Source organism: Sapajus apella, unplaced genomic scaffold, assembly GCF_009761245.1.
Source record: "Sapajus apella isolate SASKATOON/1434 unplaced genomic scaffold, GSC_monkey_1.0 scaffold48, whole genome shotgun sequence".
NCBI lineage: Eukaryota > Metazoa > Chordata > Mammalia > Primates > Cebidae > Sapajus > Sapajus apella.
This window is the reverse complement of record NW_022436988.1, coordinates 17314675-17335793: the sequence shown is the minus strand read 5'-3', so window position 1 is coordinate 17335793 and position 21119 is coordinate 17314675. Positions and strand designations below refer to the sequence as shown.

Sequence of the window (21119 nt, the reverse complement as noted above, 5' to 3'; positions counted from 1 at the left end):
TTGGAGAATGATGCTAGAACTCACAATCTAGGTGCTTGCTGTGCTTGTTACTACTGGGGTGTTGCTGTTCTAGGGTCTCTCAGCCAACAGAGCTAAGAGATGTCATAAATATACACATCTATATTATTTCTGTATTTTTGGGGGTACATATGTGTATGAGTGAATGCCTATGTGTCTGTGTATGGTTCATTTAGCATTGCCTGCTTGCTTATTTGTAACTTCTTTCTCTGACAGTGAGAAATCTGCACATTACCTATAATATATCTAGTTATTTGTTCATTCCTAGTACACAAAGAAAATGGTTTGGAAATTGCTAAACTGTTTCCTCATAAAAATAAATATAGCAATTAGAGTACAATATTTATGAATAAGAAGAAATACTGTGGTTGTTGGTTTTTTTTTTGAGACACAGTTTTGCTCTTGTCGCCCAGGCTGGAGCACAATGGTCTGATCCTGGCTCACTGCAACTTCCGCCTCCCAGATGCAAGCGATTCTCCTTCCTCAGCTTCTCAAGTAGCTGGGATTACAGGCAACCACCAACACACCAGGTTAATTTTTGTATTTTTAGTAGAGATGGGGTTTCACCACATTGGCCAGACTGGTCTCCAACTCCTGACCTCAGGTGATCTGCCTACCTCAGCCTCCCAAAGTGTTGGGATTACAGGCATGAGCCACTGCACTGGGCCAGGAGAAACACTTTTAATACCATGCATGCCCACGGTATTCCTATTTGGATTTATTGGTTTTTGTTCCCTTAAAAAAATTTTTTTGAAACTTTTTTAGAGACAGTCTCATTCTTGCCCACGAGTACACTGGCGTGATCGCAGCTCACTGTAACCTTGAACTCCTAGACTCAAGTGATCCTCCCACCTCAGCCTCCCGAGTAGATGGAACTATAGGTATGTGTCACCACGTATGGCTAATTTTTTAATCTTTTTAAAAATAGAGTTGGAGTCTCACTGTGTTGCTCAGGCTGGTCTTGAACTCCCAGCCTCAAGCGACCCCCCTCACTGGGATTACAGGCGTGAGCAGTGCCCAGCCCTTAATTACTGTATTTTAAAGAACATTTTATTTGGAAAAAGAAAATGTAGTTACTGATAATCTGTTTTTCTTAGAGGCACAGATTTCCTCTTTTTTTTTGAGACAGAGTCTTGCCAGGCTGGAGTGCAGTGGCATGACCTTGGCTCACTGCAACCTCCCACCTCCTGGGTTTAGGCAATTCTCCCACCTCAGCCTCCCAAGTAGCTGAGACTACAGGCGTACACCACCACACCTGGCTAATTTTTGCATTTTTAGTAGAGACAGAGTTTCACTAAGTTGGCCAGGCTGTTCCCAAATTCCTGACCACCTGAAGTGCTAGGATTACAGGCATGAGCCACCATACCCAGCTGTCTTTCAAAAATAGCTACATCCTATAGCTTTTCTTAACCAAATCATTGTACATCCTCCCTACTTTCCCAGTGCCATTTAATGAAAATCAAACAAAAAAAACTTCTTAAAATTGTCTACTAAGTTTAGATCATTTAAATTGGTTGAAAAGCACATAGTTCTCTCATTTTCTATGAAGATTCTAATTTCAAATAGTCTATCTTGTTAAACACTCTTGTATATATGTGTGTATGTATATTCACATTTACATACACACATTCATACTGGTTTTAGTTTCAAAAAACTACGGCAATCATAGCCATAAGAAAAACAGACCAAATATAGGGCCGGGCACGGTAGCTCACACCTGCAATCCCAGCACTTCAGGAGGCCGAGGCAGGTTAATCACTTGAGGCTAGAAGCTTGAGACCAGCCTGGCCAACATGGTGAAACCCATCTCTACCAAAAATACAAAAATTAGCTGGGCATGGTGGCGCACACCTATAATCCCAGCTACTTGGGAGGCTGAGACGTGAGAACTGCTTGAACCCAGGATACAGAGACTGTAGTGAGCCGAGATCATGCCACTGCACTCCAGCCTGGGTGACGGAGCGAGACTGTTTCAAAGAAACCAAAACCAAACAAACAACAACAACAACAAAAAAAAAAAAAAAAAAGAAAGAAAGAAAGAAAGAAAAAAAGAAAAAGAAAAAAGACCCAAAATGTTCAGCAGAGAGAAAAAACATTAAAGGATGAAAGAAAATTACATTGTATCTAATCCATAATAAATATGTATATTCCACACTTTGCATAAATATTTCAAAACTAAACAAAGAATTAACCTACCCAGTTTTAGGAACCATCTCTACTTAGAAAAATTTCTTCTAAAAGAAAACTTCCTTCAATAAGAAAAATAAAGCCTTATAAGACATAATTATCATACAGGCATAGAATAAAGCAAATATAGTAAGCTGTATATTTAGCTAAAAAAATATAGTAAAGTACAGATCTAGATAATGAATATATCGGTATTTATTGTATAATTTTTTTTTTTTTTTCGAGACAAAGTCTTGCTCTATTGCCCAGGCTGGAGTGCAGTGGCACGATCTCAGCTCACTGCAACCTCCCAGATTCAAGCGATTCTCCTGCCTCAGCTTCCTAAATAGCTGAAATTACAGGCATGCGCCATCACACCTGGCTAATTTTTGTATTTTTAGTAGAGACAGGGTTTTGCCATGTTCAGGCTGGTAACTGTATAATTCTTTCAACCTTTCTGTATATTTGAAATTTTTCATAAAATATTGAGGAAAGCCGGGCGCGGTGGCTCACGCCTGTAATCCCAACACTTTGGGAGGCCAAGGATGGTGGATCACGAGGTCAAGAGATCGAGACCATCCTGGTCAACATGGTGAAACCCCGTCTCTACTAAAAATACAAAAAATTAGCTGGGCATGGTGGTGCGTGCCTGTAATCCCAGCTACTCAGGAGGTTGAGGCAGGAGAGTTGCCTGAACCCAGGAGGCGGAGGTTGCGGTAAGCCGAGACCGCGCCATTGCACTCCAGCCTGGGTAACAAGAGCGAAACTCCAGCTCAAAAAAAGAAAAAAAAAAAAAAATTGAGGAAAAACGGAGAAGAAAAATTTAACTATCAAAAATAGAATTAAACTCTCCTAAAGTAGACATTCATGTATATAAAAACCAGAGAGCTATACATTAGAAATGCAGTATTTTGTTTGAGAGGTTAACATCAAGTCAAAGTCATCAGGACAGACTGTAATTCTGAAATTCCTGTTATCATGCTGCAAATTATACTTGGCTATTATTATCAGAACTCCTGTAGTTTCCATTGTTTTCATCTCATAAAACTCCAAGTAAAAGAACATTATTAGATATTATTTTGGGTATTTACCTGAACTGGGTGATCCTAAACTGACTATCATAGCCAAGACTTTGGTTATAAGAGAGAGCAAATAAAGGTGGTGAACTGGTGTTTTAGTGTGGAATTCTTCTACCTAAACGTTCAATTCATTGCCAATACACTCCTTAAAAAGTTGCTGAGAGGATTAAAGAATTGTAAAAGACCTAGTTGGGCACCTGGCCCACAGTAGGCACTCAAAAATGTTAGTTTCCCCTTCTCTTCCCTTCCAATTTTCAATTCTCGTGAATCCCTCCTCCTCTAGTACTAGGTTGATGTTGTACTTTAACATAAAAATAAAATAAAAGGCCGGGCGCGGTGGCTCAAGCCTGTAATCCCAGCACTTTGGGAGGCCAAGGCGGATGGATCACGAGGTCAAGAGATCGAGACCATCCTGGTCAACATGGTGAAACCGCATCTCTACTAAAAATACAAAACATTAACTGGGCATGGTGGCGCCTGCCTGTAATCCCAGCTACTCAGGAGGCTGAGGCAGGAGAATTGCCTGAACCCAGGAGGTGGAGGTTGCAGTGAGCCGAGATCAGGCCATTGCACTCCAGCCTGGGTAACAAGAGTGAAACTCTGTCTCAAAAAAAAAATAAAAAAATAAAAAATAAATAAATAAAAATAAAATAAAATTTTAAAAAAAGGCTGGGGTAGGGAGAAAGAAAATATTTATGTCTGCCATTTTTGGTCCAGATCTCACCATTAAATCCAAGGTGCAACTCATCTTATTTACATGTACTCCATGTAGAGCTAAGAGGATAACTGCAGGTTGCAAGGCAATCTCACAGCACACACATTTTCGTCATCTGACTTTATAAGAACATATTGTGACCTAAAGCTCAATGCTCTCTTTGTTGCTCTCAATTACTACTAAAGGTTTAACTAATTTTTTTTTTTTTGAGATGGAGTTTCGCTCTTGTTACCCAGGCTGGAGTGCAATGGCGTGATCTCGGCTCACCGCAACCTCCGCCTCGTGGGTTCAGGCAATTCTCCTGCCTCAGCCTCCTGAGTAGCTGGGATTACAGGCACGTGCCACCATGCCCAGCTAATTTTTTGTATTTCTTTAGTAGAGACGGGGTTTCACCATGTTGACCAGGATGGTCTCGATCTCTTGACCTCGTGATCCACCCGCCTCAGCCTCCCAAAGTGCTGGGATTACAGGCTTGAGCCACCGCGCCAGCCCTAACTAATTTTTTATACATTACACACTGAATTATACTGAAATATAACATGCTCATTGTAGGAAATTTAAAAAATATGAAAAGGAAACCAACTACAATTCTACTATGCTAACTGGTTATTTTTTAATGATAAAAGCTGATCCAGTTGGTTATTTAGAGGAGGAGATTTAAGTCTCTCAATGACCCATGCACAGTTTTTGCATGGTATTTTAGTTCTCCAACATGCAATGTTCTATCACATGATAATTCATAATGAAATTTACCAATTCTCTTATATTAACATTTCTAGTTTTTACATTCCCCCAAATCAGACCACTTAACACTTTTGATTATCCATTCCTGCTTTGATTTTGTTCTTTAACTATGATTATACTGTATATATAATTTTGTACACAGACAAGCTCACCCTGGAAAATATTTTTTCTTTTTTTTTTTTAATTTTTATTTTTTATTCTGGAAAATATTTCTAATTCAACATACTTTATAAAATCATATCTCACATTGCCTTTTAGGAGACTGAAGATGGTTTTCTGTTATTGTACCAAAACACAGGAGAGCAAAAAGGGATTTGTCTATTTTAATGCTATGATTCATAAAAGGAAATTAGGAGGGGAAGTAAGCTGGCTGAAGTTAATAAAATTTCCTATGATTTGACCTATATGGAGGGAGGAATAAGATGGAGATTGCATTACTGGTATTACTGATTCCCCAAAGACTTCTGAAGACTAAAACTTTTCTAATGAAAAAAGTATACATTTTTCTAAACAGACCTAATAGAGAAATACTTCCAACTACCAGATATGAATATATATAATTTAATAATTCACAGTAACTAAGAATACTTTTTTCTGAAAACAAAGTCTATTTGTGCTCTACAGTATTTATATGTGAGAGCCTATCATTCTCCAAAAATAAGCATGAATTCACAGGAATACTGACACAGAATATGTGAGAACAAGCTTGGATACGGCTGAGTTATCTTTATTAAATATAAATTCTATTTTTAAGCACATGGAGAATGTAGAAAATTAATAGGATTATATGTATAGCAGATAATGTATGCAGAACACAGCCCAGAACCAGGCACTTATAAGTGTACTTGCAGAATCTTATTTATTTATTTAGCAAAATCTTAACCTAATAATTTTATCTAAGTTAAAACTTAAAATGTACTACAGTTGGCCCTCCGGGGCCAAAGGTTCTGCATTCTTGGATTCAACCAACATTGAACTGAAAATATAGTATTCTCAGGATGCAGAACCCTTGATATGGAATGCCAGCTTTTCATATCAGCAGGTTCCACAGGGCTGACTGGAGGACTTGGGCATCACAGATTCTGCTATCTGCAAAGGGCTCTGGAAGTAATCCCTGAGAATACCGAGGGATGGCTATATTGGAAAACACAGGTGGTATTTATTAAACATGTACTGAATACATCTGGCAGGATAAAAAATATAGCAATAATGATTACCTCTGGAGAAAGGAAGGTCAGATTGAAGATTATGAAGGAAAGACACTCATTTTTCACAGTATATCCTTTTATACTATTTAAACTTTTAAGATATATATGTATTTACAACAAAAAAAAAAGTTGAGCAACAAAATAAATAAGGTGACACTGAATTATAACCTAATAAATATCCAATTATAATCCAATAAGTACAAAATAGATATCCAACAACCTACACTCATAGAAAAAAACCTATAATGAATGCATTCTACAAAATACCTAACTAGTACTCCTCAAAACTGTCAAGGCCGTCAAAAACAAGGAAAGTCTGAGAAACTGACAATCTAGAGCAAAACATGATGACTAAATATCATGTGGTATAGGATCACGAGGCAGAAAAGTTTCTTTAGTTAAAACTAAGGAAATCCGAATAAAATACGGACTTGAATTAATAACAGTGTATCAATACTGGTCCATTAGTTCTAACAAATATCCCACACGAATCTAAGACATAAATAACAGGGGCAACCAAGTGCAGGATATATGGAAACCCTCTACTATCTTTGCAACTTTTGTATAAATCTAAAACTATTCTAAAAATTTAAAGTTTTATTTTTTAAAAAAGGCAAAAAGTTCAAACAGAATATTATTTCTTAAAATTAAAAACTGGAATGCCAAACAAGTTTAATAAGGTACTTGAATTAAAAAAAGAAACTAACATTTTGGGGAATATGAGTAATAAACCAAGGCAGAAATAAAACACTAAAATGTATAGCATCCCTAATTTATGTTGGAATGAACAAGGTTCTCTTGGGAAAATGAAATATGGAGAACTAAAGTAAAATATACACACAGTCATGCACTGTACAATGTTTCGGTCAACCAGAAACCACATACATGACATTGATCCCATAAGATTATATGTAGTACCTTTTTAAACGTTTAGATATGGATAGATACACAAATCCCTGCCTTTGTGCTACAACTGCTTATGGGATTCAGTAGAGTCACATGACGTACAGGTTTGGAGCCTAGCAGCAATAGGCTATACCGTATAACCAAGGTGTATAGGAAGCCCTACCATGTAGGTTTGTATAAGTGTACTCTATGATGTTCACACAATGAGGACATCGCCAAATGACACATTTTTCAGAATGTATTCCCATCATTAAGCAATACATGACTGTACTTGAAAATTTTAATCTATTTTCAAATTTTGCAGTGATTTCATACCAACAGTTTAGCTCAGACTTAACAAAAATAAAATGACAAAAATGCCCTTCTCACCATTAGCTGCCGCCAGAAAGGACTTGTTACTGCCCCGAGCTTTATTGGTCAGGTCTTCAGTTATGTCCATGTGTCGGTGAATTTCTTCACGCATTTCTTCTAGAATTTTGCAGAGTTCTGCTTCCCAATAATCTTTGTCTAGACAGTCAATTAATTCTGCAAGCTGGACCTTTGTGCTGTAGTACCAAATTTTCTTTTCATTTTCATTTTCTGTATCTTCTTCTCTGTTTAAAAATGGGGGGAAATAATTTATGTTAGACATAATGCCACTTATCTGACAGTTTCATCTACCCAGTGAAAAGTTAAAACAAAGCTTATGCACTAAAACTCAATATATGTGCTCATAAGAGATCCCTGCAGGCCTTACTCAAACTTGATTTACTCTGAGAAAGGACATATAAAAAACATGACACAAAGAAAGATTACCTCAAAATTCAGAACCACGTGAGAGTACTTTGTGGAAGCCAGTTTCAGCTACATCTCAATCAACTTTAGGATCATCAATGTAACAATATGATGAACAGAATGTATTTAGAATTATTTTAGAAGAAAATAAATTTATTTTAGAGACAGGGTCTCACTCTATCTCCCAGGCTAGAGTGCATGGCACTGTCATGGCTCACTGCATACTCAGACTCCTAGGCTCAAGCAATTCTCCTGCCTTAGCCTCCCAAGTAGCTAGGACTATAGACATGTGCCACGATACCTGGCTAACTTTATAATAAAATTTAGAAAGAGTTCCATCAAAATAGTATAAATGCTTTGCTAAGTTCTGGTTCTTGAAGGAGTTATCTCCAATATCTCATCTCTCCTCTTTACTTCTGTACAACTGAAGGTCAAACTGGAGAGAAGAGGAGCTTCCTCTCCTGCCTAAAATCCTCCTAAGCTTCCCTTTACTTTTAATGGAGTTAAAGACCAACAGAGATAGTCACTAACTTAAAAGAAACAAGGCAAATTAATGTCTAGGACTAGACGTAGAGGAACACATATAATGGGATTTCTGTTCCCACTCAAAAGGAATTCAAGAGTATGTGTGAGGCACTTGAAGACAATGAGTAATAAGTGAATAAAAATTTAGCAGCATTCCCAGAATGAGTCATTCAGTAATTCTGAAGAAGGGCTATATTAAATCACAGATAAATAAAAGGAAACGAGTAGAGTATCCTTAATCTGAAAATCTGAAATCCAAAAGTTTCTGAGTGCCAACATGCCATTCAAAGGAAATGCTCATTGGAGCATTTCAGATTTTCAGATTAGGAATGCTCAATTGGTAGGTATAATGCAAATGTTCCAAAGTCCGTAACACTTCTGGTCCAGAGCATTTTAGATAAGGGATGCTCAACCTATACAGTATTCAGTGACTTAACATTTTTCTTCTTAAAGCCACAGAAGAATAAATTCATTAAAGCATAAAGTGGCAAAACAGCGAATACCCACTAATCCATTCAAAGAAAAGTTGGGGGGTTTTTGGTCTGTTTTGTTGTATTTAACTTTTTTCTTTCTTTTCTTTTTTTTTTTTTTTGAGATGGAGTCTTGCTCTGTTGCCCAGGCTGGAGTGCAGTGGTGTGATCTTGGCTCACCACAACCTCCATGTCGGGTTCAAGTGATTCTCCTGCCTCAGCCTCCCAAGTAGCTGGGACTATAGCCATGTGCCACCATGCCCAGCCAATTTTCATATTTTTAGTAGAGAAAGGGTTTTGCCATGTTGGCCAGGCTGGTCTTGAACTCCTGGCCTCAAGCAATCCGCCCTCTTTGGCCTCCCAAAGTGCTGGGATTATAGGCGTGAGCCACCGTGCCAGGCTAAAAAGTTATTTTTTCATACTTAGGTCCTTGGCTTACATACACAGTTTATATAATCAAAATTATCTGCTCTCGTTGCAAAAGTGACAACAGCTTTCTTATATAAATATACATTATTTATGTATATTTGGATTTGGAGTTACAATGTGGTTCTGCAGAAGCTCTGGATCCTATAAGGCCTACGATGTTCATCAGGTTCACTCAGACCTAAAGGTACCACTTGGCACACATTCTCAAGGACTCATAGGGTGTCAAAGAGTAGACAGGCTGACATGCAAAGGTTTGCTAAAAATATAATTAAGAGCAAACATACATATTATATGTCTATAATTTAAAGCTTCTTTGACTTTTACCTAGGCTAGATAAGTAGAAGGTTAATGACTAACAGTAAGTTTCAAGTTTAATTTCTAAACAAACCCATAGAAATGAAGAATAAAGAACACTAGTGAAATTAGTGGAATAATGTCCCCAAAGTTCACGTCCACTTGAAGCCTCAGGATGTGATCTTATTTGGAAATAGGGTCTTTGCAGATGTAATTAATTAAGGATCTTGAGATAAAAATCGTCCTGGATTAAGGGTGGCCCCTAAATCAAATGACTTGTATCCTCAGAAAAGGGGTGGACCCAGGGTGACACATAAAAACTAAAGTAATGGGCTGGGTGTGGTGGCTCACACTTGTAATCCCAGCACTTTGGGAGGCCAAGGTGAACAGATCACAAGGTCAGGAGATGGAGATCATCCTGGCTAACATGGTGAAACGCCGTCTCTACCAAAAATACAAAAAATTAGCTGGGCGTGATGGCATGCGCCTGTAGTCCCAGCTACTCAGGAGGCTGAGGCAGAGGTTGTGGTGAGCCAAGATCGTGTCACTGCACTCCAGCCTGACAGAGCAAGACTCCATCTTAAAAAAAAAAGAAGAGAAAAGAAGGTAATGTGAAGACAGAGGCAGAGACTGGAGTGATGTGTCTGTAAACCAAGAAATGCCAATGACTGCCAGAAGCTAGGAGACAGGCATAGAATAGATTCTCTTTGAGAGCCTTCAGAAAAACCAACCCTGCTGACTCATGATTTCAGACTTCTGGCTTCCAGGACTATGAGACAATAAATTCATATTTTTTAAAGCTACTCCATTTGTAGTACTTTGTTATAGTGGCCTTAGGAAACTCCCAACTTTTGGAACAGGAAGTGGGTGCTACTGCTAACATACCTAAAAATGTGAAAGTGGCTTTGGAATTGAGTAATGGAGGAGGCTGGAAGAACTGTTAAGTGCTTGGTAGAAAAAACCTAGGCTGTCTTGAAAAGATGGCAACAGGCAGATTGGAATTATGCTGCCAGCAAGCCAAGGACACTTGGGATGCTAGAAACTAGGAAAGGCCAAAAAAAGAAAGGATTATTTCCTAGAGCCTACAAAGGGACGATGGCTCTGCTGACACCTTTGGGTTCAGACTTCTATTCTCCAAAACTGTTAAACAATACTTTGTTATAGCGGCACCAGGAAACTGATACAACTAGCAATTCAGCAATTAAAGACAATAGCTAGGTCCTAAGCTCTTGGTCAAGCAGCCCAAGCAGTGCTTAGAAGCACATATTCTGGAGCCAGAATTCCTGGGTTCAAATTCTGATTCCACTACTTAGTAGTTGTATGATCTTGGATAAACTACTTAAAACTCTCTAGGCCTCAATCTCTCCATCTGAAAAATAGGGTGACAGTACGTATCAAGATGCTGTTGTTAGTATTAAATGAATTAAAATATATAAAGTGCTTAGAGTAGTACCAGCACTTCATGGTACAATATACTGTACATACTTGTCATTATTTTCCTCACCTTATGAATTACATAATATTTACCTTAAATAACTAGGCCGGGTGCAGTGGCTCATGCCTGCAATCCCAGCACTTCAGGAGGCTGAGGCAAGTAGATCACTTGAGGTCAGAAGTTCCAGACCAGCCTGGCCAAGATGGTGAAACCCTGTCTCTACTGATAATATAAAAATTAGCTGGGCAAGGGGGTGGGTACCAGTAATCCCAGCTACTTGGGAGGCTGAGGCAGGAGAACCACTTGAACCTGGGAGGCAGAAGTTGCAGTGAGCCAAGATTGTGCCACTGCACTCCAGCCTGGGTGACAGAGTAAGACTTGTCTGAAAAAAACAAAACAAAACAAAAAAACTGTTGGTAGGATGGGTGTTTTAAAAAGCAGTATTTCAAGACACAAGAGGGAAAGGGGTTCAGGGAGGGAAAGGGGTTCAGGGAAAGCAAGCCCTAGGAAGTGGCATAAATAGGCTGAGACTTCAAAAATGAGTTAGTTAGCTAAGATGTTTTTAGGTGCTTTGGTTTGCTTTTATTTATTTTAAGTGTTAGAAAGCAAGACAATTAAATGTACAAAGTTAGGGATCTGTGCTAAAGAATCTGAACTTTCTGTTAAGGGCAAATGGAAGTAATCAAAAGGTTTTTCAACTTAGGGAAAAGAAGACTTGATCAAAATTGCTGTTTTAAAAAATCATCCAACTATGGCCAGGCATGGTGGCTCACGCTGTGATCCCAGTATGTTGGGAGGCCAAGGTGGGCTGATCACCTGAGGTCAGGAGTTTGAGATCAGCCTGGCTAACATGGTAAAACCCATCTCTACTAAAAATACAAAATCAGCCAGGCATGGTGGCAGGCACCTGTAATCCCAGCTACCTGGGAGGCTGAGGTAGGAGAATTGTTTGAATCACAGAAGCGGGGGTTGCAGTGAGCCAAGACTGCACCACTGCACTCCAGCCTGGGTGAGACCCATGCATCTAGCTTAAGCAGCTGTGGAACAGTAATCCCACTTACTAAGATGAGAACACGGGATGAAAAGTAGGTAATGGAGGGAAATGATGAGTTCAGTTTTAGACATGTTTGAGGGGCCTGCTTTGCAGACACGTCCAGGAGACTGCTGGACATACAGAACTGAATGTGGACAGCAGGAATACAAACACAGGTTTGATGTCAGCTAAAGTCAGTAAGTTAATATGTGGCTTATAGTTAGAATGGGGAGTAGAAAGTCATATAGATTTAAACACATAGTTTAGTTCATTTGGAAAATGAAAAGAATACAGATTTTTAAAATGCTGTTTAAAGGTGTACAGTGTTTCACACCTGTTGTAATCCTAGCATTTTAGGAGGCCAAGGCTGGAGGATCGCTTGAGCCCAGGAGTTCAAGACCAGTCTGGCAACATAGTGAGACTCTGTCTCTACAAAAAAATAAAATAAAATGCTGTGCTCATGTAATTTTATTTAGAATGGAGAGTGACAGAAAAATGTGCTTATCTAATCTGGCAATTTCTATTTCAGTAAGTCATAATTTCAGAGCAAAGGATTGATAGGATAAAAGCAATAGTTAAGAAAGATTGGCCCACTTACATAATGAATTAAAACTGACCTCTAAGTTATATGCTGAATATGTCTTAGCTCCTCAGACAGACTATAAATTTATGTATAAGAACTTTTTTTATTATATGCTTCACTAACCTATACAAATGACATATTTTTAAGCACTTATCAAATAAACATTTCCTACTTGATTTTACATTGGAAAATACTCAAAATATCACAGCATGGAAAAAGATATCCTATTTGTCTGAAATCCTCTTTAAAATCTGTGCACTTTATTATGTACCAAAAAAGGCAGTCTGAATGACAACTATAGCTTCTAAAGCAAATAAACTTAAATGAACAGTTTTATTGACAAACACAAGTAAAGAATTTTACTGTTCCACCACGAAAAATAGAATATTTGATTTCTTGACAATGTGTCAAAAATTCACCCACAGGTATTTAAAAAGTCATTTGACTCATGTGATTTCAAAGGTCTGCATTTATTTCACTATAAGACAGGATATATTTTGCTTCCCTGAATGTTGTTTCATATATTGATACTGATATATCATGAAACAGAATGTTTCTGAAATCCCCACTTAGTTTAGGTTTTTTAAAAATGCCTTTACTTCAAATTTTTAAAGATTTCATAAATACTCACTGCAGATATAACAAAAACCATTATCTTTCTCCCCAAGTTATAAGCATAGGTTTTAACAGCTGAACAATGCAAGCTGCAGATTTCCCATGAAGATGGTTTGATAGCTAGACTACAGTATAAAATCAGGTAGTGAAAATACTTTTATAAAACACATTCTGAAAAAAATTCCAGGTTCTACCTCCTAAGAGCCATAGGGTCTTGGGCTAATCAAAGGCAAATTATTTAACCTCTTTGAGGTTTAGTCTCTTAATCTATAAAATGTAGACAAAAATGGTGCCTGCAAGGCAGGGCACAGTGGCTCAGGCCTGTAATACTATCCCTCTGGGAGGCTAAGGTGGGAGGGCTGCTTGAATCCAGGAGTTTGAGACCAGCCTGGGCAAGACAGTGAGACCTCTATAAAATAAATAACAGCTAGGCATGGTGGCATGCACTGTAGTCCCAGCTCCTAGGGAGGCTGAGGTGGGAGGATGGCCTAAGCCTGGGAGATTGAGGCTGCAGTGAGCCATGATCATGCCACTGCACTCCAACCTGGGCAACAGTGAAACCCTGTGTCCAAAAGTAATTAATTAAAAATAAAACAAAAATTAAAGGTGGGGCGAGGTGGCTCATACTTGTAATCCCAGCACTTTGGGAGGCTGAGGTAGGTGGACCACGAGGTCAGGAGATCAAGACCATCCTGGCTAATTTGGTGAAACTCCATCTCCACTAAAAATACAAAAAATTAGCCAGGTGTGGTGGCACGTGCCTGTGGTCTCAACTACTCGGGAGGCTGAGACAGAAAAATCACTTGAACCCAGGAGGCAGGGGTTGCAGTGGGCTGACATTGTGCCGCTGCACTCCAGCCTGGGCTACAGACTGAGATTCCGTCTCAATTAAAAAAAAAAATTAAAAATATAGTATCTGCATTGTTGGGCTGTTGGGAGGATTAATTCAAAAATATATAAAATGCTTAGGACATTGTTAAGCATACAAGGAAGTGCTCAATAAATGTTGCTCTTGGCTATTACTAATTTATCACAACTAGCTTCTATTTACAGGTCTCTGAAACTAAGACCTATACCACTGATTACTGTGTAATGAGCCTTAAAGATGTCAAAGTTTTTCTGCATGTGGACAAGGTACTTGTGGTCTCCAGCTGGCCAAAAACAGTAGTACAGGGAAAGAACGAGGCAGTGAGAGTGAACATCCAAAGGGTGAGGAAAAGCAGCACAGCAAAGGAAGGCACAGGAATGGAAGAACTGGAGTATGGACTGGAGCATTTCCCTCCTAATTCGTTCCCAGTCATCCTGACAACTATGAGTTCCTTTCAGGCGGGCATCTGAGACTGTGTGAACATGACCTGCTAACTGTTGAATGTCTATACAAAGTACAAGCACTGGGCTCCCTGACAGGCAGCGTGACTGAATTTCCACTTATAATGACAATACAGCAGCCAACTTTTTTTTTTTTTTGAGACAAAATTTCGCTCTGTTGCCCAGGCTGCAGTGCAATGGCGCGATCTCTGCTCACTGCAACCTCTGCCTCCTGGGTTCAAGCAATTCTCCTGCTTCAGCCTCCCGAGTAGCTGAGATTACAGGCGCCAGCCCCCATGCCCAGCTAATTTTTGTATACTTAGTAGAGACATGGTTTTACCATGTTGACCAGGCTGGTCTTGAACTCCTGACCACAGGTGATCCACCCTCCTTCCAAAGTGCTGAGATTACAGGCATGAGCCACCGCGCCTGGCCCCCTTTCTTTCTTTTTTTTTTTTTTTTTGAAACAGACAGAGTCTCACTCCATCACCCAGGCTGGAGTGCAGTGGCACCATCTCAGCTCACTGCCACCTCTGCTTCCTGGGTTCAAGAGATTCTTGTGCCTCAGCTTCCCGAGAGCAGTAAACTTAAAATGTGGTTACAGTTATTTCACCATTTGGAATGACCTTGCTGACAAAGGTTTCCGTGTTACCACCTCAACAGCAAAATGTCAAAACAAAAAAACAGCACAATGAATACCATGACCAGATGTTTGGGAGGTAAGTGAGCAAGAAAAGAAAAAAATTACGTATTTTACACTTATTTCTTAAAATAACTGATCCAAACTAAAAGACACAAAATATACATTTAAGACCTTATGTATCATTTCTCATAGCAGTTTCTGGATTAAGGTGACAGATTTAATTTTGCTCCCTCCTAAAACCTTCTTAAAACCAAGCAGAAAAAATACTGTTAGGCTGGACGCAGTGGCTCATGCCTATCATCCCAACACTTTGAGTGTCCGAGGTGGGCAGATAGCTTGAGCTCACGAGTTTGAGACCAGCCTGGGTAACATGGCAAAATCCTGTTTCTACAAAAAATGCAAAAATTAGCTGGGTGTGGTGGCACACAACTGTAGTCCCAGCTACTTGGGGGGCTGAAGCAGGACGACTGCTTGAGCCCAGGAGGTTGAGGCTGCAGTTAGCCGAGACAGCGACACTGCACTCCAGAGCTTGGGTGACAAAGTGACATCCTATCTTTAAATTAAAACAAAAAAACAAAAAACAAACAAACAAACAAAACTGTTAAAGACAAACTCATAAGCATAAAGTAGGAGGCACAAAATAACAACAGCAAAAAAATTCTGAAAGTAGATGAACTAGTGATTACTGCCTCAGCAGAGCCAAGAAGGCCCAATCTCAAACTAAAAAAGGAAGGTGAGGTTTAGAACACAATCCTCAAAGAGCAACCATAATGAGGAGAGGCGTCTCTAGAATAGTGAACTGGCTGGAAGCTGTTTATGGAGCAGATTCCTAAACCAGTTCTCTTCACTTGAAGCTGTCAAAGGTCTAGTCTCTAGAGGAGGTAAACTGAGGTTCCCTGGACTGGGAGAAACCACACTCAGTTGTGAACAAAGGTACTGTACAGAAAACTGAGGGTTTAAGTGACCGTACACATAGTAAATGCTGTGTGCACGATAAATGAAGCCTTCTTCTCCGACTCAGCCATCAGAATACCACTAGCAAGACCTTCATGCTTCAAGCAGGACACAGGAAAAGAAAAGGCCTTTCCATGCCATCTTTCCTCGAGAGCTTACTCTAGAGGACAGACCTCAAGATACTGATAAGAGGGACTTCCCCTCAAGAAAACAGACAATGAAAATCATGCAATGGCTAAATCAAAATTGATAAGGCCCACCCACTTGCTCAGAGCTTCCAACTGGCTACACAGTATCACAATGTTAATGAGGAGCAGAAAATTAAGAATAAACATGTGAGTATGAAACAGAAAAACCAAAACAAAGAATAGGAAGAAGCAACTTAGAAGAAACAGACAATGCACAGAAGACAGAAAAAAAAACCTGTCATTAATATCCTCAGAAAGGTAAGAGAAAATTCTATATCCAGTAAGACACAGAAACTGGATTTCATTATTTTTTTAAAGGAAGATTCTAAAAATAAAAGAGCTCTTAGATAATAAAAAAATAGCAGAAAAGAAAAACTGGATAGTAGAGTTGGACGGCCAAGACAAGGAAATCTTGAAAAACTCAACACATACACACACCCCAAAGAAAGAAAGAGACAAAGAGGAAAACTGGAAAGAAAAGGTAAGAAAGAAGACAAAAATAGGAAGTCCAATGTTCAATAAAACCATAGCTCAAGATAAATAAATACAAGAAAAAAAAAGAGGAGGAAGTTGTCAAGAGAAGTTCTCAGAACAATTGCCAGATTGAAAATGCTCACCAAAAACACCTGGTGGATGAAAACAGCCCACACAAGGGCATATCACTGTAAAACTGTGGAACACCACAGATAGCGAAGATTCTGTAAGCTTCCAGCCACAAAGAATCAAGAATCAATGTGGATTCAGATTTCTCGACAGCACAATGATAAAGTTTGTACTCTCCTCTCCATGCCCTGCTCCGACAGTCATTTCATCCTACCAGATTTTTTGATTTGACCTAATTCTAAGAACTGGAAGAAGGCTTTGAAGACTTCAGAAGCTGAAAACACAAAGTAGCCCATCCCCCTGACCATATACCTACAGGATGTCAGATACTCAGTCCATACGACAACCCTGCCTGATGCCCTGACTGAGGTAAACCCTGAGACTGTCTCCCAATCTTGCCCACAGACTTCCCAGGAGAGCTTCTCGAAAACCCTCGGAAACACTGAGGCCAGACTATGATCCTGAGTCTGTTGGAAGCATCTCCTCCTGGGGGATTACAACCAATACTGGCAGAGCTGATCTTTTTCTTGCTGCTCCATTTTACATACAGATAGGGTAAAACCAAAAAAGAGAAGTAAAACAATCTTAACACCAAAGTTAGGGGTGGATGACCTGAGCTAGGCCACAGGGGAACATAACCAAAAACGGGCCCATGGTGGCATTCCACCTAGAAGCGTTCTTCACCCAGGTTGGAATGCACTGGCATGATCTCAGCTCACTGCAGCCTCTGCCTCCCAGGTTCAAGCAATTGTCCTGCCTCAGCCTTCTGAATAGCTGGGATTACAGGTGCGTGCCACCACACTTGGCTAATTTTTGTATTTTCAGTAGTGGTGGGGTTTCACTATGTTGGCCAGGCTAGTCTCGAACTCCCAACCTCAAGTGATCCACCCATCTTGGACTCCCAAAGTGCTGGGATTACAGGCATGAGCCACCATGCCCAGCCCCACCTAGAAACATTCTATGTCCTATCCTAGGCATCAAACGCAATGACATTTTGCTTCTTTCCTTCTCAAAAGCTCTTTTAATGCACATATTCCTTCAACTAAGAAATTATTTAACTGTGTAACTATGAAGTTACAAAGGTTTATATCACATCAACAGCATAGCTCTGCTACATCAATCATGAAGGAAACTAGTTTATTTTAAATGCATACAAATAATTAAGACCAGAGTTACTTACATTATGAGTCTTCGGTTCAAGAACCAGTATTTCCTCCGACTTCTGTCATATCCAATAGGTTCGTGTCGAATATATGGTTTATTTTTTTGGATTTCAGCAACACAGTCAGTCACACCAGGCACCTTGTGTGCTACACAGACTTCACACTGCCACTCATCCTCGGGCACCTCCTCAAGAGGTGGCTTCACACATTCCAAATGGTATACTGCTGAACATGTCTCACAGCAAAGCAAATCCCCAAGTTTGTGACAAACCCTACAATGGTCATCATACTGTATCACCCCTTCAGACATCAATTCCTCACGAGCAATATTTGTTGTAAGAAACTGATCAACTAAAAACTGTAGAACTTTGATCTTGTTCTCTACTGGTCCATATGGGTAGTCCTCTGCCTCTTGGTAAGGAAGAACGTGATGGTATTCCTTATCACTCTCACAGTACACCCGCAGCACCTCTGGCCACGTCATCCCATCTATGAAATACAGTGTGGAATTAACGCTATCTTTCAGATCAGCAGGTCCAAAGGTAGTATTGGAAGTATCTTCTTCACGCAGAACTGCTTTCAAAAGCACAACGTGCATCTCTGCCATGAGTGTGCACTGCTCTTGGCTCACCAGAGCTGCACAAAAGTCCTCAAAGCGAAAAGGAGATAATCTCAAAACAGTGCCAAAGTTCCGCAGTACCTCGTAAATGGCAATAACATTCATTATATGCTCATTAGGCACCATTAAATCCTCAGAGGACTTGGGAAATTCAAGGGGCGGGATGTCTTTTTCTTCCAATATTGGAGAACGAGGCCGATGTACTCTTGGTTTTCGCCTACCTATAAATAAAGAAATGACATCATTACAAATCAATACATTACATCATTTCTACAAATTTCCCATTTGAATACATACCCCCCACCAAAACAGATAGGCACATTTCTTTAATAATCATCAAGTTAAAATAATACCAAGAAGCAATGATTCAGCTCTAGTCTAGAGAAAACCTGAATTCAAAGTTTTCGCCTTAAATTATAAACCAGAATTTAAAAAATTATAAATTATAATCAGTTCTCAATTACCTAGAGGGATTAATTGGTTCATGGGTAAAAAACTAACAGTAAAAACTAACAGTGTCGGAACAAGGATCTCTGAGAAAATAATAATAAAAAAACCCAGTGCGGCCGGGCGCGGTGGCTCACGCCTGTAATCCCAGCACTTTGGGAGGCCGAGGCGGGTGGATCATGAGGTCAAGAGATCGAGACCATCCTGGTCAACGTGGTGAAACCCCGTCTCTACTAAAAATACAAAAAATTAGCTGGGCATGGTGGTGCATGCCTGTAATCCCAGCTACTCAGGAGGCTGAGGCAGGAGAATTGCCTGAACCCAGGAGGCGGAGGTTGGGGTGCGCCGAGATCGCGCCTTTCCCCCCCAGGGGGGAAAACGGGAAAAACCCTCTCTCTCCGTCTCAAAAAAAAAAAAAAAAACACAAAAAACCAGTGCTTTTGTGAATGATTTGACAACAATATAAATGAGAAAAAACATTTACATATAAAATACACAGCAAAGTAGGGGGAACAGATCTCACACTGTCAGCTACAATACAGAAATGCCTGTCAACAACCAGACAGGAAGTTCCCAGTGTAGACCCCTTTTTCTCTGCCAGAAGTACCTCCTAAGAGGAGTTCCACAGTGAAACACAGGCTCAAGGTGAAGACAGCAAGGAAAGTACAAAGGTGGAGAGAAGAATTCCAATGCTGAGAGAAAAGAAAACTGGCTCAACTAGGAAACAGACAACAGACTACATTTCTTAACAGTCAGTTAACAACTTTTAGATACCTGTTGCCTGATTTATGAGATGTGATGTCCAGACATACATATGTAAGTATATAAATGCATCAATATATACAATTGAGAGTTTAGTTTTTAACAAATACACATATCTCATTTAATCACCTAGAGCCATCACCTAGGCTGGAGTGCAGTGGTGCGATCTCAGCTCACTGCAACCTCCTCCTCCCAGGTTCAAGTGATTCTCCTGCCTCAACCTCCTGAGTGGCTGGGACTACAGGAGGCACCACACCCGGCTAATTTTTGTATCTTTTAGTAGAGATGATTTTTAACCACGTGGTCCACCCGCCTCAGCCTCTCAAAGTGCTAGGGTTACAAGTGTGAGCCACCATACCCAGCCTACTCTAATTTTGGCGAGAGTATAAATTGGTTGAATTTTTAGAAGGCAATTTGATAAAATCTATCTGAATATATATCCCTTTGACCCTGTAATTCTACCTCCTCGAATTTATCCTACATACACATTCATTTAAGTACAAAATATTTAATTCATCATAGTTTATAAAAGCTGAAATTTTTGTGTGGGTTTTGTTTCTTTCTAATCTAAATATACATGAAAAATTAAATTATGATGCAACTACATAATGGAATCAAATTCAGTAGTGGTAAAATTCCTATGTGCAAAAATGAAACAATTTTTAAGATTCAATATGAAGTACAGCTAGTGCTCGACTTACGGCCACGATTGGTTCCGACAGACCAGTCGTAACACAATTTGGTCATAAGTTGAGTAGGCTATATGTACAGTACTGTGAAATGATGTTATAAAAATCTTTAAGTCAATTTTATCATAATTTTCTTTCATTGTTATATATCATAATTTTCTTTGTTCATTTTATGCCATTTGTATCCTCTCTACACCATTTTGTTTCTTATTTTTACATTCGTCAGGTTTAAGTAAAACACTGCATTACCAGTACAACTGGTTTAATATTTGCAAAACATTGTGGTCGTAAAGTCGAATGGTCGTAAATTGTATAGGTCGTAAGTCGATCAATACCTGTAGAAGCAATGAACAGCTACAGAACAATGATAGAATGTCATCCGAATAAAGAAACTAAAAATAAAAAGAGGCAGGCAAGGGGACGGTGATGAAGTACATATGTCTAAGAGGTCATATAAGAATCTTTTTAAAGTAGTTGCCTCTGGGGCGAACCGGGGGACAGGAAAAGAAGACAAATTTCTTTTTACCTTTTTATGTTTTAAAAATTAACATAATTAACAAAATTAACATAATTAACATAAATATGCATGTATTTTCCTTATAAAATTTTAAAAGAAAAAAATTGGACAGGTACCTATACAAACATATGGAAATATTAATACTCAAATCTATAAAATGATGCTGCTACTAATGACTACTGATAGTCTTGTATAAATACAAAGCCTTTTTTTTTTTTTTTTTTTTTTTTTT

The 21119-nt window shown here is 39.3% G+C and overlaps 1 protein-coding gene across 1 annotated transcript in view; it reads right to left on the bottom strand.

The window, feature by feature from the left end:
- The window catches only part of BPTF (bromodomain PHD finger transcription factor), a 150196-nt gene that overhangs the window by 100501 nt on the left and 28576 nt on the right, over positions 1-21119 (bottom strand). The window contains 2 exon segments of the mRNA XM_032241187.1: positions 7206-7429; positions 17871-18693. Of these exon segments, the coding sequence (XP_032097078.1) occupies positions 7206-7429; positions 17871-18693 (1047 nt within the window).